Source organism: Dysidea avara, chromosome 11 (assembly GCF_963678975.1).
Source record: "Dysidea avara chromosome 11, odDysAvar1.4, whole genome shotgun sequence".
NCBI classification, from domain to species: Eukaryota; Metazoa; Porifera; class Demospongiae; order Dictyoceratida; family Dysideidae; genus Dysidea; species Dysidea avara.
Window position 1 is genome coordinate 7541938 of NC_089282.1, and position 17778 is coordinate 7559715.

A 17778-nucleotide genomic window follows, 5' to 3' on the forward strand; every position below is an offset into this window, starting at 1 on the left:
AAGTTTTATGAATAAACTATCAAATTTCACAATCAAAATCAGCTATACTTGCTTTTGCTGGCTGCTTTTCCCAAGCAAGTGGCAATCCATATGAGCAGTCTGGGGCCCCAATGGAGCTCTGGCCAGCCTAGGGATAGCTGTGGTTGTACAGTTCCACGGTGTTTAATAAAGACCTGTGCTGTAAATGTCCTTTCATTTTAACCAGTTTTGAGACCTGAATGACCTATAATTTGGCTAATTCATCCCTATGCCTTCTTTTTAAGTTTTTTTAGCCCTGCTCTGGCCCCCACCGCCCACCCCTTTTGGAGCTGGCCTGATACAGTCAACATTGAGTTAAAACTATCTAGGAAACTTAGCTGTTAGCTCCTTGTACAGTGGATGCTCTGGAAGGTAAGAAATTGGTGTGAAACATGTGAAAATTTGGTACACGTATGTAGCTTCAACTATTGGTGAACTACATACAACACACTGAATACTTAAAACTGACATTTTCTTGATACTTTAAAATCAATAAGACTAGTTTTCCCAGACTAGGTTACATATTAGAAACAAAGACTAAACACAAGAGATACATAATAATGGATAGTTCATGATAAAAATTTATGTGCATCTTTGATTCACTCTGCTTAAAACTATAACCCTTAATATACATACCAAGACAACTGTATGATTCTTTGGTAGCTTTAGAAGTATGAGATGAAAACATCCTCGCCAGTAGCTTCAAACTGAGGTCCTGTATGATACATACATACATACACATCATAAGAACTTGATATATGTAAAACAAAAAGTTTGCTTTATGTACTGTATGGTACATAGTATTATAACATTGTAAATACAATACTGTATAGCGGGAAATTTTCGAAAGGTTGAATTTTCGAAAAATTCGAAAATAAATATGTGTTTTCGAAAATAGTACATTCCGGCTTTGAAGTGACAATCAAAGAAAGTATAGCTAGGTATACATAAATGATTTTTGCGAGTGCACGCATGCATAGCCTTCTGCTAATATCAGTTAGCTATAGGCTTAATGTATTATAGTTAGGCACTGGGCCACACACAAGTAGCTAGCCATATAGCTATAGCTAGATACCATGCGCGCGCATATGAGCGAGCACGAATGACACCACAAGTCTTGAAGCCTATAAGAGCTCGAGAGACCAGAAATTACTAGGAAAGACAGTAAACATCTATATGGGCTGAAAAACGCCATGTACTTAGCTATGGCTCGAACAACATGGTTCAACCTACGAAGGAAGACTCTAGGATAGCTAGACGAGATTCTATCAAAGCCAGATTGAACATTTATCTAGCTGTACTGAACAATCAAAGTAGCAAATTCTAGCTATGTATATGATCAATGTAACCACTGTTAGCTTCCTCCGTGAATTAATTATCTACGGTGCGGCGCGGTAAAGAGACATTGTCTTGAAAATATTTTTCAAATTTCCAATCAAGCACTCTTTTTCGAAAATTTAACCTTTCGAAAATTTCCCGCTATACAGTAAATACATGAGTTAACTTATCTGACATACTGATAGTGAAGCATTTGAATCTCTCAAAGTTTTCTGCAGTGACTGTCTTAACTCTGGCCAGTCTTCATTAGCCAACAAGTCACCAGGTGGAAACTGATGTAAGCTACGCATCGCTCTCAGTCGAACCTACACAACAAACAAGAGTACATTCTCATCACAGCTCTTGTACTTTATAACTGTGAATTCACTCCATGCCACTATGAACACACTTGCTAGATACACTTACATCGGTTTGCTGGTGAGAGCCGAGATGTTCCACTATTCCTTTGATTTGTTCAAGTGGCATAAACATCAATCCAGTTTGGTTGACAGCACTGGAGAACTCTGAGCTAATGGAGTCATCAAGGTTGAAGTACTGGGTAGCTGTTGATGTTGATGACACTGAAGACTGTTGATCAGGACTGATCATCAAAGTGCTGTTGTTTAATAACTGTAGAAGAATCAAGTTTTATTTACAAGCAGCTTAAGCTCATACTTACCATAGAGTCTACAGCACTTTCCACACTTGAAACTATAGACTGGTACACACTGGTGTGCCTGTAGATGAAAAAGTAGATATATATGGATATGTGTATAAGTTTGCTAATAAGCTAACATTTAGATACATGCATGGCTTTAGGGGTAATGTGTCTGTATTTACTGTGAGAGTTTCAGTATACTAATCCAATAGGAAAACAACTGTCAGAGTATGCAATAAATGGGTTGCTGGTACATGGTCTGTTGATGTAGTGTATTATCTTGAATCATGGCTAGGGCATTTAATTCTTTCAGACAACTGTTTACCCCAGCCACTAAACAAGACTGGCAACTATGTGAGAGGAGTGTTTATACACAAGACCACTAATCGCATACCCTGTATTCCTTGGAATCTATTTTATTTTATTCCTTAAAGTTGTATTCTCCTTGATGTATTCCAACCTTTAGTATATAACACAGATTCAAGTTTATAAGAAAGGCTATAAAATGTTTTCACTTTGTTGGTAATCTCATGATTTGTAGCATTATCTGCACTAGGTAATTATGTAACATACTGACTTGTACATGCACACATTGTTATGTAACACTATATATAAGTTCACGCATGCGTAATTGTACTGTTGACCACGTTTGATGATATTCGTTGTTGTTGCGGCTCGAGATGACAATTCGATGATTGTTACACTGGTGACAGGAGTGGGATCGCCTGAACTCTTCATAAACAACCAAACAAGCTGTGGTACCGTGGTGAATTAGTTGCGATAACGGTACCTGGACAGGCGAGTAGGTTTTATTTAGAGTTCAAGTTGTTTTTGTTTCCTGTATTGCTCTCAGGTTACAGCGATGGCACAGCAGTTTGATTTGCCGCTTCCAGAGATCACTGTGGAAGATTTCCAGAGGTCGTGGATACGATTTGAACTGGTCTCCGAAGCCAAGGAGTGGTAAACGGAAGTTGATACTGCCTAGTCTACTGCGAGGCAAGCTAGTAGATATTTATGTAAGCCTTGATGATACTACTCGTGGTAATTTGGAGCAATTGAAAAAGGCCCTGATGAAACAAGCTGGGCTGGTGAGAGATCCATTAACTGCAGGACAGCTGTTTATGTCAAGACATCAACTCCCGGGTGAGAAGATTAGGGATTTTGTAGTGGAATTAAAAAAGTTGTTTGTTGAATCTTACCCTACTGAAGCTCTCACCTCTGCAATACTTCTGCAGCGTTTCTTAACTGGTTTATCACCTCCTATTTGCCGCCAATTGCTCCTTAAGGGCCAACCCAGTACGCTCGATGAAGCTGTCAGGCATGCAACTGACGCTGAGTATGCTCTTTCTTTTGAGTCTGCTCAGGAAGAGGTGCACAATATCAATGCAATCCACCAACAGCCAGCACAACAGAATGGTCAGTTGGAAATACTAATGGAGAAAATGACAAAACAGCTTGAAACTTTACAAACCAAACTTAAGCCACCTAGAGTATCTTATCGTCAGCCTAGACCACCAAGGCAGCGGCTTTGTTGGACGTGTGGGGAACCAGGACATCTACAAAGGAACTGTCCTTTAAACGAGGAGAGGTCAGCCCAGAAGGTTGGGGGTTGGCCGAGGCCTTAAATGAAATCCACCAAACACTTTCAGACACTGTACATATAAACTCAATTTTTTCTGTTAATGGCTGCATACATACTACACCTATTAAATTCATGCTGGATTCTGGTGCTGCTGTGTCAGTAGTAAGTCATCACATAGTTAGACATATCTCAATCACCGCTATAGAGACAATAGCAGTAGATGCGAATGGCTCCCCCTTGGATGTCATTGGTCAAGTAAGTGCTGACATACTATTGGGTGAGTTTGCAACAAACCAGAAGTTCATTGTTGTTAGGAACTTGGCTGTAGACTGCTTACTTGGAGCAGATTTTTTGCGGACACATGGTGCAATATTAGATTGTTGCAACAACACCTTGTCATTTGGGGGTAACACTGGGCCTTCTATTCCTATTGTGTTGAGCCAGAAAACTTCAGTTTCCCAATGTCCTGATAGTGTGACTACTATCCTGAATGCAGTGAGTGATATAGAAATATCAGGAAGGTCTATTCAGCTTTTGTCAGGAAGGGTTGAAGCCACCCACAAGAATGGAGTAACTGTCCTTATAGAGCCAACACCATCACTGCCAGCTCATCTTTATCTAGCTTGTTCCTTAGGTGTGATAGAAAATAACAACGTGACCATCCAGGTGATGAACACTAGCCCTTCCCCTGTGACAATCTTTCAAGGAATGAGATTGGGTGCAGCAACACCAGAGGACAACATTTTATCTGTATCAATACAAGATTCAGCATCTCCAGAGGACCTGCCATATCCATCCAACAATCCACCTAGTTTTGATAACATCGCTACTCCAGACTTAACTGCAAATGAATGTAACCAGTTACTAAATCTTCTGACAAAATTCCAGGGTATATTTGCACCAACCACAGGACCACAAGGCTGTACATCAACAGTGTAACACTCCATCCCAACTATCGGGCCTCCTATCCGTCAACCCATGCGCCGCGTGTCTGTGGCACTGAAAGGCACTATCAACACTGAAGTTAACCGTATGTTAGAACAGAAAGTAATTCGACCAAGTTGCAGCCCATGGTCATCTCCTGTGGTAATGGTGCAGAAGAAAGATGGCTCGTGGCGTTTCTGCATCGATTATTGGAAGTTAAATGCAGTTACACACGGTGATGCGTACCCGTTGCCCAGAATTGATTCTACTATTGACTCCTTAGCAGGATCTTGCTATTTTACCACCCTGGACCTAGCAGCAGGTTATTGGCAGGTTGGGTTGGAGGAAGGTAACAAGGAAAAGACTGCTTTTTCAACCACGCTTGGTCACTTTGAGTTCAATGTCATGCCTTTCGGGCTTACAAATGCTCCAGCCATGTTCCAGCGCCTCATGGAGTGCACCCTTGCTGGCCTTACTCAGGAACAATGCTTGATATACCTGGATGATATTATTGTGTTTAGCTCATCTTTTTCAACTCACCTCGAACGGCTAGAGAATGTACTTACAGCACTACAACATGCCAATCTATAATTAAAGTTATCCAAGTGCCTCTTTGCACAACGGGAAGTGAAGTACCTGGGACATATTGTATCTGCAGTAGGAGTAAAGCCAGACCCAAGGAAAATTGTGGCTGTATCACATTACCCAGTACCAACCAATGTTAAGGAGCTTAAGCAGTTTTTGGGCCTTACCAACTATTATCGCAAGTTCATATCTAACTATGCCCACATTGCAGACTCACTATACAAAATACTGTGGAGACCCAATAAGTTGTTTAATTGGAGCACACCTTGCCAACAAGCATTTGATCACTTAAAGTCATGGTTGATGCAACCTCCTATTCTGGGATACCCAGACTTTTCAATTCCATTTGTGCTTTATACCGATGCATCGAAACTAGCAATTGGTGCTGTGCTTAGCCAACATCAGAATGGAGGAGAAACAGTTATCTCCTATTGGAGCCAACAACTCACAAAACCAGAGCAAAATTATTCAACAATTGAATGGGAGGCATTAGCAGTTGTTGGAGCTATTAAGGAGTTTTATCCCTACCTCTATGGCTTTACATTCAAATTGGTAACCGACCACAACCCACTAACCTCCCTCCGTAATGTTAAAGATGTTGGTGGTTGCCTTACAAGGTGGATGTTGTACTTGCAACAGTTTGATTTCACATGGAAGCACTGAGCAGGGAAGAATCACACAAACGCAGATGCCTTGTCTCGTGTTGCTCCATCAAATTCTGTGCTCGGAGTGTTCCATCAGTTTTCTCCTCCTATAGCTGACATCAAAACTGCCCAGCAAGCCGATAAGGTGCTCTCACCGATCATTTCTGCTCTGAATAACGATTCCCCACTACTAGCAGATGTGGCTCCAGGCCTTAAGCATGCAGTTCTGGAAGATGGTGTATTGTGTAGATATTTTTGCCCTTCGTCATCAGCACAGGGCAACCTACAGTTAGTTATCCCTGATACTTTAAAGAAAAGTGTCCTACAACAACTTCACAACCAGTCAGGACACTTAGGAGTGCACAAGACTTTGGTCAAAATAAAAGAACGTTTTTACTGGCCAGGTTACGAAACTGATGTTACCAATTGGGTTCAGGAATGTTCAGAGTGCCAGAAAAGAAACCAGCCACACATGACACCGCAAGCTCCACTTGAGACTATCACCAGCAACTACCCCTTTCAGAAATTGTCTTGGGACATCATGGGGCCTCTACCACCAACTGCGAATGGTAACAAGTATATTGTAGTAGTGACTGACTTGTTCTCCAAATGGGTTGAAGCTTTCCCAGTAAAATCAACGGATATCGAAACCCTTGCACTACCACTTGTTGATAAAGTTGTCTGTAGATATGGTACACCTTTGTATCTCCACAGTGACCAAGGTGCCAATTTGACAAGTAAACTGATGGCATCTGTGTGCAACCTACTTGGAATCGAACAAACTAGGACTAGCTCCTATCACCCCCAAGGCAATGGCCAAGTGGAACGTTTTAATCGCACTCTTGAGGCCATGCTAGCTAAGGTTATTAGTGATCACCAACTGGATTGGGACAACCACCTCCCTAAAGTGTTGTTTACATATAGAACTGCTATACATGAAACAACTGGCTTCACTCCCTTCCACATAACATTTGGTCGTTCCCCAGTTCTTCCAATTGAAGCATTCTTGGACTTCACACAACAGAGATGTGGTGCAGTGACTACTATTCTATCGTTTTTAAATGAAGTCCATCAGTCATTACATAAGGCTTATTCAAGTGCCAGAACTCATATTTCGTCGGCCCACAGGCAGAATAAAGAGCGCTATGACAAGCAGAAACCATTTGTCCCTTTCCAAGTTGGTGACCAGGTGTGGCTGTTCATCCCCAGTTGTGCAACGTGGTAAAACTAGGAAGTTTACATCACAGTGGAGAGGACCGTACACAGTCTTGGACAAAGTGAGTAAAGTTGACTATCAAATAAAGTTAGTAGGATCTTCTGCACAGCCCAAAGTGGTCCATCACAATCGACTTAAACTGTGTTATGGTACCCCACAACAAATTGCTGCTCCAGCCCCACAGTTACCATCCAATACTCAAGCACGACCCCTCTATTCTGACATAGTTCAACGGCCAGTCCACTCAGCAGTGGGAGGATATACAACTTCATCCAACGGACCAGCTGTGAATCCTTGCAACAATTCAACTAAAACTCTAGCAAGCACTTCGTCTGGTGATACCACGACCTCTGCTATAACCAGTTCATCTCGCCCTCAACGCCAAAGACGAGCCCCTTGTAGATATGATGACTTTGTACCTCCATAACTTGTGAGGACACAAGACCTGGAGGGGGAATAATGTAACATACTGACTTGTACATGCACACATTGTTATCATGTAACACTATATATAAGTTCACGCATGAGTAAATGTACTGTTGACCACGTTTGATGATATTCGTTGTTGTTGCGGCTTGAGACGACAATTCGACGATTGTTACAATTATTTGAGACCCAGTATTTACTTAAAACACGGTATTATTTCTGTTGTAGACCTCTATAGGTGACTAAACTTGACCAGACATTTACATATGTGATACAGGCATGCATACATACGTATGGTATGGGATTATGGGTTATTCTATCAGGGGAGGAAATGCACAGACATCAGGGTGTCTTGTGTGGTAGACTTGTGTCCAGTCTTCCCAACTCCAAGAGTAGCTCTTCCATCCCAAGACTAGCTTTGGGGTGTGATAGTACAGGGTTTCATTAGGATTGTTAGAAATCCCTGTGGCTTCAAAGTTGGGAACCCCCAGGCGTTTTGCCCCCAAGCCTTATGCAATTGGGAGCCACGATTTGTAGCTGACCATGTCACTGGTCCTATTGCATAATTGTATAGGAGAACCATTGAACCCTGCACACCTACCAAAACAACCACCATCATTGGACAGCAGTTGACAAGTGGACAATATCAGCTTGAGACAAATGGCTGATTGTGGTAATCTAATTCGGCCACTAAACCACAATGACATTAAAGCAAAATAACTAATGTTAGAATTCTGGCACTGGCAAACTGGATCCCTATAAGTGTGGCAACACACTTATTTGTGTCACTGCTTCAAGAGCAAGCTGCTGGAGTTGGTTCCTTACTATAATTTCCTTGCACAACTGTTAAATACACTTGGTTGAATAACATGAAAAACTGGTGAACAAAGACTGTTGCCATGTACACATTTCAAATTACCTTTTTTTGTAAATGAACAATTACTGAAATATTTGTGTTACTCTACACAATTATTAATCGGGGGACAGTACAGTGTTCACTGTTGCTATACACACAACCACTATACACTACTACACAGTATAGACTCACTCATTAGAAGCTAACACTTCATCCAGTATTAATGGTACAGTATCATGACCATCACCCTCCACTACACTCTCCTCCAAACGTGACTCCACCAGTGGACCAATAGCATCATCAATACTCTTCCTGATACTTCTCACTAGATCATAACTATGTGTTGACACACCAATATGATAACAATAATAAAGTGACTATACTGTGCATAAAACTACATGTGCTATTTCCATCTAGATATGAGTTTAGTCTAATGTTTATTATACTGAATGCAAAACTTATTCATATTCACATCAAGTGGATCAAATACCCCATAGTTATGCAAAAGACAAATTTCAAAGTCTCATAAAATATGGCCAGTATATGTATTGTATTGAATTGTAGAAGATGCAGGTATCATTAGCTGGTACTAGCTATTAATTTAAAAATGAAATAGGGTTCCTGGCCAGCAATAAAAAGCAGTGAATGGTAGCTATTACAACATAGCTATGTAGGAAAATCCCTACATTGACATGTTACCACCATCTGTTCAATGCCAAAATAGGGATTTTCCGACATAACTACCATCATTCATACCTCTTGTTTCACTACTTTATATTGCTAGAACTCTAGTACTAGTTTGTTAACTTTTTTGTTACAGCATCGCCATGTTATACATGCATGGCTGTGACTGCTTTATCAATCTCCCTGCTTGTCTTGAATAGGCCACACAACAGATTAAGGGGCATGGTCTACCATATTTAATTTTGTATAGCAAAAGCACAGCCAATTGCAGCTAGGTTATTAAGGGGCATGGTCACAGTGTGCTCTGATTAGTAAAGACGTAGTAGTGTAACATTTAGGGGCATGGTCTGACCATGTGATCATTTTATAAATGCAGCTACACATATCTACTCCACTTACAGTACCTCAAACATTTCAAATATAGTTTGTGAGGTCTATAAATATGCTCCAATAAGGGAAGCGCTAATGTGGAAAATTTCTGCCTCAGTATGGGTTCCTTGCATGAAGAAGACAACAACATAAATGAAAACACAAAGCACAGAAAGCAGACACTTGTTAGAACCTAAAAAGACACACACCAGCAGTGAATTCATTATTATTGTGTGAATCAGTGGCCGTGCCTTTGTTTGGCCTCCAGCCTTGCAACTGTAGTCAGGTAAGCTGGCAGCCAGACAGACCAAAATTTGGGTTTCGAAGGTTTTTAAAATTCTATATATGGCTGTTTGTGAGTGTAGATTGAAGTTAGATTAACAAAGACTTATTCCATAAAATTGATTTTCATTGTGTATTATGTTTCTATGATGGGTTTTAATTAGGTGTCACCAATCATTTTATGAGGGAACCCTATTAAACAGTACTACTGCACGGCCGCTATAATGAGGTGGTCTTATTATTAAAGAGGTGGACACTAAGTGAGGCTAATTATTTTCAGAACATAAATGATAGCACATTTTGAAAAATTGGTCACAAACTGAATTGAAGGAAGGGAAGTACCACACAGCTCTTCTTCCCAAGAGAACATAGTATAAACATATTCACATGTAAACATGCACACTATGCATACCTCTATAACTACAGAGTGTGGGAGAATTCCATATTAGCTTAGCAGACAATGTATCTCCACCACACAGCATTTGTTAGCAGGAAACAATAGTCATTGTGTCTATTGTCACAGTAAGATTGTTGTCTGCATAGTCTATGTATGTAGCTTCAGCAAGAGGAATGAAACTAGGTAGAATGACTATAGTATCTTTCTATACTATCTGTGCTCTGCTGGTTCTTCGTGGGTAAGTCACTACATTACTGTATTGCTATAGTTGGCTAGATGTATGTATTTAGAGAGGCTAAAGAACTACTTGAAGATTACTCTGTTAAGAACCATGGCATAACAAAGGTACAGCTAGTTAACTACACATGAAAATACACAATTATTTTGTGTTCATGGATGTATAGAAAGATGTTACTGAGCCGTTAAAAACATGCACTACCTCCATCGAAGGAGAACTTTACTATGCTACACCATATGCTTATCAAACTGATACACTACTGTGGATCTGTAAGAATCGTGAATGGGTTCTGCACAAGTATGTAAAATACATGCAATGCCTAGAGTTCATAAAATAAAATGGTTTTCAACAGACTGTCACCAACATTTGGACTCAGCAAGTCCACCAGTGGTAAGTCTTGCAAGCAAATAAAAGAACAGCTCTCAAGTACAACAGTTAAAAGTGGGGTCTACTGGGTTCAGGAGATGCAGGTTTGTGTTCATTGCTGAATATTACTTGTACAGTACTGCTCAAATGTAATGCCATCTCGCAAGAGTGCGAGTGGTTTAAAAATGCGGGCATGGCACCTGTTTCACTCTCGAGTATTTGTTCCAAGCAAAACGGGATAAATACTCATGAGCGCAACAGGTGCCATGCCCTTCATTTAGCTCGTTTTTTAATCATTCGCACTCTTGCAAGATGATGTTACATTTGAGAAGTATGTACTGTACGTACATGCAGATAATCACTTATTATTAGGTGTACTGTGACATGGAAGAAATAGATGGTGGAGGATGGACATTAGTGTGGCAACATTCTTATATGGAAGATCTTCCCCTGAACAGCCAAATGACTTATTTCAGTAACTATTACAAGCCATGCACTACCAAGGCCACTGGATGGTGTAACATTCCCAATAAAGCAAGATTTGGTGCTACCGAGATGGTGATTTGTGCATACCACACAAAAAAACTAGTTTACTGTTACGCAAGCCTGTTTAACCGTCTCATTGACTATGACTGGAGAGGTCCCATACTCAGTGATGTAGACCTCAGAAAAATTGTGGACAAATGTACACAGAAAAATGGTGTGCAGCCAGCTCCTCACAATTCATTAGTTGTTGGAATGACTTTTGATAAATATTCACCAACAGATTATAGTAATAACTGTGACACATATAGTGGTTCACTGAACAGCCCTGGTGATTGTCGATGGGAGAACTGTGGTCTACCATCATCCATTTCAAGCCGTAGCAATCACGTTCAAATGACTGTGGCAATATATGTCCGTTGAAGGACAATAACTGCAAACTGTGTTGTAGTGTAATATTTAGATTATTATTATTTAGTACTGGAATTTATTACAGCTGAACTAAAACAAATGGCAAAGTAAGATACATAAGATAAAGGCTGAATGTTATACCATATAAAGAACAAAGTACTTAAGAAACTACTAATTTTAGGACCTAAGGTCAACTCCTGTATGAACCTTCATAATCTACAAAGCCTTTTACAATACATTAGAATGTCCCTTTTTTAAAAACTATATCTACACCTTGCACTTCACATCACAACAATTCTTAAAACTCGTAAACACACACATTTTTAGCAGATAGTTCTTTATCCACTACATATGTAATAGCACATGATGGGTAGTCTAGAAGGCATATAGTCTTACCAATAGGGTACACTGTATTGGGCAGGGATATGTAACTCACTCCCAGGAAGCTTGATGTGTGATGCACACCCTTGTTTCATGTCTGGGTCATATCCAGAGTACTGTTTAGGACAGCATCAGTGCTGACCCAGTTTCAGCCCTCATACATTTAAAGTGATGACTGCGATTGTTTATCACAGTGTGTAACTAAAAGTGTCAGAAAACATGTATCTAATCCAAAACAGCCAAGCTGTAAAAAAAGAGTGCGGCCTTCAGAAAGGCTATGGTGAAAAAAGATGTGAAATCCAAGGTGGCGGCCAAGAAATGGCTGTGATGGTAGGTTAATGGTAAAAATTTTAATAACGACAATTCAGGTGAATTTGGTGCCGCTTGGTCTTGGCACAAAATTCACCTGAATTGTCGTTATTAAAATTTTTACCATTAACCTACCATCACAGCCATTTCTTGGCCACCACCTTGGATTTCACATCTTTTTTCACCATAACCTTTCTCAGGGCCGCACTCTTTTTTTACAGCTTGGCTGTTTTGGATTAGATTTCACTTCTTTTTGTATTTGTATACCCCAAAGCCGACCATAGGCCGGCTTTAGGGCTTTTTAACCTATCATTTTTTTCTTTACTACAGGAAGAAGAAAAGATGAAGCAGGGTGATATCTTTGTAGCTGACCTCTCTGCAAGGTGATCCTTCTAGCTGATCTCTCTACGGATGGCTTGTTTGTAGCTGAACTCTCTACAGGGTGATTTGTTTGTAGCTGAACTCTCTACAAGGTAACTTCTTCTAGCTGATCTTTCTACAGGGTGATTTGTTTGTAGCTGAATTCTCTACAGGGCGATTTGTTTGCAGCTGAACTGCTGAACTCTCTACAATGTAACTTCTTCTAGCTGAACTCTCTACAGGATGACTTGTTTCTAGCTGATCTCTGTACAGGGTGACTTGTTCCTAGCTGAACTCTCTACAGGTAATTTGTTTGCAGCTGAACTCTCTTACATGGTCGTTTCTTTGTACGTAGCTGAACTCTCTACAAAGTGACTTCTTCTAGCTGATCTATCTACAGGATGAGTTGTTTCTAACTGAACTCTCTACAGTGTGATAGCGGAACTTTCTACTGGGTGATTTGTTTGCAGCTAAACTCTTTGCATGATTGTTTCTTTGTAACTGAACTCTCTACAAGGTGACTTCTTCTAGCTGATCTCTCTACAGGATGACTTGTTTCTAACTGAACTCTCTACAGTGTGATCTGTTCATAGCAGAACTTTCTACTGGGTGATTTGTTTGCAGCTAAACTCTTTGCATGATTGTTTCTTTGTAACTGAACTCTCTACAAGGTGACTTCTTCTAGCTGATCTCTCTACAGGATGACTTGTTTCTAACTGAACTCTCCACAGTGTGATCTGTTCATAGCGGAACTTTCTACTGGGTGATTTGTTTGCAGCTAAACTCTTTGCATGATTGTTTCTTTGTAACTGAACTCTCTACAAGGTAACTTCTTCTAGCTGGTCTCTCTACAGGGCAATTTGTTTGTAGCTGAATTCTCTACAGGGTGATTTATTTGAGCTGAACTCTCTACATGATGGCTTCTTTGTAGCTGAACTCTCTATTAGGTACCTTCTTCTAGCTGATCTGACTACAGGGTGACTTGTTTGTAGCTGAATTCCTTGCAGAATAACTTGCAATGTAATATAACTGAGTAAATTATAAATGCAGCTGAATGCTTCATTAGGGTGACTGTTCTATTAGAGTATCTCGATCTCGCATTTGCTGCACGTACAGTAGTTGCCTTTCAAATCATAACTCGGTGATTTGTAATCCGATTCTTCTGTACTACTGCAAGGACTTTCTATGATGATTATTCCAGCTACATACTGATTTTCAGCTCGTTGCTCTAAGCGGTCTGCCTGGTAGACACGAAAACTAATAGTTTTTTTATTCATAAAAATCGATCGCGTAATTTTGACACAGGTTGGGTTTTGTGTCAGATCTCCATGGTCTTTATCCCGATTCCTTTCAAACCACAAAAAGGCACTCCTACGATGGTTGCTCCATCTACATATCAATTTTCAACTGATTCCTCCAAGGGGTTTATCCTGTAGGCGTGACAGACCTTCGACCTTATTTTACGCAAATAATCGGTCATAACTCCGTGAATGTTCATCGGATTCCTACCAAAGTTGGTACGGAGATCCGCCTTAATGAGCCCTTTAAGTGTGCCAAATTTCAGCCCAATCCGAGCACGCATTCGTGTTTTATGGCGAATTTTGCGAAGTGTGCAAAATGAAGAAGAAAACGAAGAAATTAAAACGAAATTTTGTTCGCTCGTATCTCGGAAATAGCTGGAGCGATTTTCTTTAAATTTGGTATGTAGACTCCCCTAACTGGGCGGCACGTCTCTAGCAAATTTGGTTCCAATCGGATAAGGGATCACAGAGCTACATAGGTGTGAAATTTACGTTTTCTTTCTTCCTGTCAATATACTCACGGTGGGGCGCGCCGACTTTTTGGGCCGCACGACACACTACCGTGTGTCTTGATCCCAAGTTCCTTTTCTATGGTGGGTCCAACCAAAGTCATTGGCAAAACCATTTTCCCATGATATTGCCTGGGCAATATGCAAGTTAAACACCAAGTGGCGCCTTTGAATACCCATGCTAAAGTGGTATATATCGTACTGTAGAGTATCATTAGCTGTTTTCAACTAGTACTATTAATTTAGAAATGAAATAGGGTTCCAACAATAAAGTAGTGAAACAAGAGATATGAATGATGGAAGCTACAATATTACAACATAGCTATGTGGGAAAATCCCTACATTAGCATATTACCACCATCTGTTCAATGCCAAAGTAGGGATTTTTCCACATGGCTATATATGTGACCGGGCCTACGAAAACAGGGCATGTGGGCACAAACTACACCCTATCACTCTACAGGTAATATCTCAGTAGTGGAAAAGTATATTTCCATTCTGTAACTTGCATCATGATGCCAATCAAATGCTTACTAAGAACCGAAAATTACAAAGCCATAGCATAATGATACAGAAAGTTATGAGTGATGAAAGTGTGAAAAAGCAGGCAAAAATCATGTGCCCACATGCCCTATTATCGCAGGCCCAGTCACATATGTTGTAATAACTGCCATAATTTATATCTCTAGTTTCACAGTTTTATCACTAGAACCCTACATACTTCATGTTTAAATTAATAGTTATTAAATGTACTAGTTTGTTAACATTTTTGTTATATCATAGCTATATTATACAGGTGTGGCTGTGACCGCTTTATTAGAGTATTTATATGATCTCCCTGCTTGCTACACAATAGATTAAGGCATAACCATCATACATAGAAACATGATACATGATCAAAATCACCTTTATGGAATAATCTTAGTGCATCTAACTTTAAATTCACACAAAAAATACTCTGATATTAAAAATCCAAAGCCCAATTTTGGCCTTCCTGCCTGTCTGACCACACAGGTGTAAGACTAGACACTAGACGAAGCAATGTACAGCCACCATTTCACGCCATAATAACAAACTTACTGCTGGCAAGTGATTCTGATGAATGTCAGCCTGCTGTGCTTTACCTTTCCTTTTATCTTCAATTACATGATCATCATCTTACTAGAGGTGGCCACTACAATGATGCAGTCTTATTATTACAGAGGTGGACGTTTCACAGTGCATACATGTATAACTACAGTCTGTCGGAGTTAATTACACATGTACACATGTAGTAATAGTTGATTAATTTACCAAATAGATGCACATGTTCATACATAATTATGTAGACACACTTCTAAATTATTTTCAGTACAAAAGTAGTTACGTAAATGATAATACATTTTGAAAAATGGGTCAAACACTGAATTTTTTCTAGCAGGAATCTACAAAGGAAGTATATACAGTACCACACAGTATTTTCTTCCCAAGAGAACACACATAGCATAACCTATATATTCACATGCATACTATGCAGGTATCTCTATAAATCAACTGCAGAGCATGGGAGAATTCCATATTAGCTTAGCAGACAATATGTCTCCACCACATAACATTTGTCGGCAGGAAACAATAGTCTATTGTGTCTATTGTCACAGTAAGATTGTTGTCTGCATAGTCTATGTACGTAGTTTCAGCAAGAGGAATGAAACTAGGTAGAATGACTATAGTATCTTTCTATACTATCTGTGTTCTGCTGGTCCTTCGTGGGTAAGTCACTACATTACTGTATTGCTATAGTCGACTAGCTTTATTTAGAGAGGCTAAAGAACTGCTTGAAGAACATTTTGTTAAGAACCATGGCATAATATGGTACAACTAGTTTACTATACATGAAAATACATAAATCGTTTGTGTTCATGGATGTAGAAAGAGTCGACAAAAAAATGCACTAAATCCAATGAAGGAGAACTTGACTATGGCACACCACATGTTTTTAAAAACCCCACACTGTGGGTCTGGATGTGTAAGAATTGTGAATGGGTTCTGCACAGGTATGTAAAATACATGAAAGATCTAATGCTCAAATAATAAAGTGATTTTCATCCGCCTGCCACCAACAATTGGACTTACCAAGTCTACTAGTGCTAAGTCTTGAAAGTAAATAAAAGAACAGCTATCAGTTAAAAGTGGAATCTTCTGGGTACAGGAGATGCAGCATTAGTTGTACATGCAGATAATCACTTATTATTAGGTGTACTGTGACATGTTCAAAATAGATGGTGGAGGATGAACATTAGTGTGGCAACATTCTAACATGGAAGATCTTCCCCTCAACAGCCAAATGACTTACTTCAGTGACTGATGGTGTAACATACCCAATAAAGCAAGATTTGGTGCTACTGAGATGGTGATTTGTGCACATCACACAGAAAAACTAGTTTAATGTTATGCAAGTCTGTTTAACCATCTCAATGACTATGACTGGAAAGGTACCATACTTGGTGATGTTGATCTCAGAAAAATTGTGGACAAGTGTATGGCAAATGGTGTACAGCCAGCTCCTAAAAACACTTATGCTGTTGGAATGTTTTTTGATAAAAGTTCACCAAAGGATTATACTGGCAAAAACTGTGATACACATTGCAGTTCCCTGACCAGTGCTAGAGATTGTCGATGGGAGAGCTGCCTTCTACCATCATCCATTTCAGGCTAAAACCATCATGTTCAGATGACTGTGGCAATATATGTCCGCTGAAGAACAATGACTGCCAAGTGTGCTGTAGTGTAGTAATTAGATTATTCTTTTCTTAGAAAAATTTTTTGTTGTAACTGGTACAAACATGTATGTTATTTGGCATTTAAATTGGGGATATGTAAGATGAAGACTGACGTTACTCCAACACAGCCACTATAAAGCAAATCACGTTTTCATGCATGAGTTACATATCATGAGCCATTGGCCTAGGGTCACTGCTGATGCCTCCAAAACACCGTAGCCTGGTAATACAATAAAAACTTATGCCACACAAAACATTTAAAATGTCTCCACACCTACATATGTACATAGCACCTCACATCACAACAAATCATTAACACACAATTTTTCAGCAGAGAGTCTTTATTTGCTATTAACAGTACAGGGCATTCATGCATATGGTAGCCTACAAGAAACATTTACATGTAGTCTCCATGGACAATATTTGAAGAGTCAAAAGTGCAAATCTTTGAATTGACAAACTTAGCTAACTATATACATTACACATGTTGGTAGCATGGGTATATGAGCAAGAATAGAAACTGTGTTGTACATGTGTACATATGCCAGACTGTCAATTTTCTAATACAACCAAATATCGGGATTATTATAGTATTGTTGAATTCCCCAGTAAGATACAGTAGTTTCATTACCCTATTTACCAGTTCAATTGATAAGTGAATGTGGTTGGATAATTGACACACAATTCACTTACATGTATATAC

At 39.6% G+C, this 17778-nt stretch overlaps 2 protein-coding genes across 2 annotated transcripts in view; one reads left to right on the plus strand and one right to left on the minus strand.

Annotated features, from left to right (window-relative positions):
- The window catches only part of LOC136238049 (protein broad-minded-like), a 49471-nt gene that overhangs the window by 20772 nt on the left and 10921 nt on the right, over positions 1–17778 (minus strand). The window contains exons 3-7 of the mRNA XM_066028370.1: positions 8419–8562; positions 2015–2072; positions 1762–1965; positions 1536–1661; positions 655–733 (exon numbers count right to left, since the gene is read on the minus strand). Of these exons, the coding sequence (XP_065884442.1) occupies positions 655–733; positions 1536–1661; positions 1762–1965; positions 2015–2072; positions 8419–8562 (611 nt within the window). The remainder of the gene's footprint in view (positions 1–654; positions 734–1535; positions 1662–1761; positions 1966–2014; positions 2073–8418; positions 8563–17778) is intronic.
- LOC136239068 (uncharacterized) lies at positions 10038–11557 on the plus strand. Its single transcript, XM_066029809.1, has 5 exons — positions 10038–10196; positions 10249–10303; positions 10363–10493; positions 10549–10666; positions 10935–11557. Exons 1-5 carry the CDS (start codon positions 10108–10110, stop codon positions 11466–11468), a joined length of 927 nt encoding a protein of 308 aa, XP_065885881.1. The 5' UTR covers positions 10038–10107; the 3' UTR covers positions 11469–11557.

What these genes read in the sequence shown, in the direction of transcription:
- LOC136239068 (XM_066029809.1), top strand. Translation starts at nt 10,108, where the DNA reads ATGTATGTAGCTTCAGCAAGAGGAATGAAACTAGGTAGAATGACTATA. An exon ending in AGAACCATGGCATAACAAAG is followed by an intron (nt 10,304 to 10,362) that starts GTACAGCTAGTT and finishes ATGGATGTATAG; the next exon opens with AAAGATGTTACTGAGCCGTT. An exon ending in CGTGAATGGGTTCTGCACAA is followed by an intron (nt 10,494 to 10,548) that starts GTATGTAAAATA and finishes GGTTTTCAACAG; the next exon opens with ACTGTCACCAACATTTGGAC.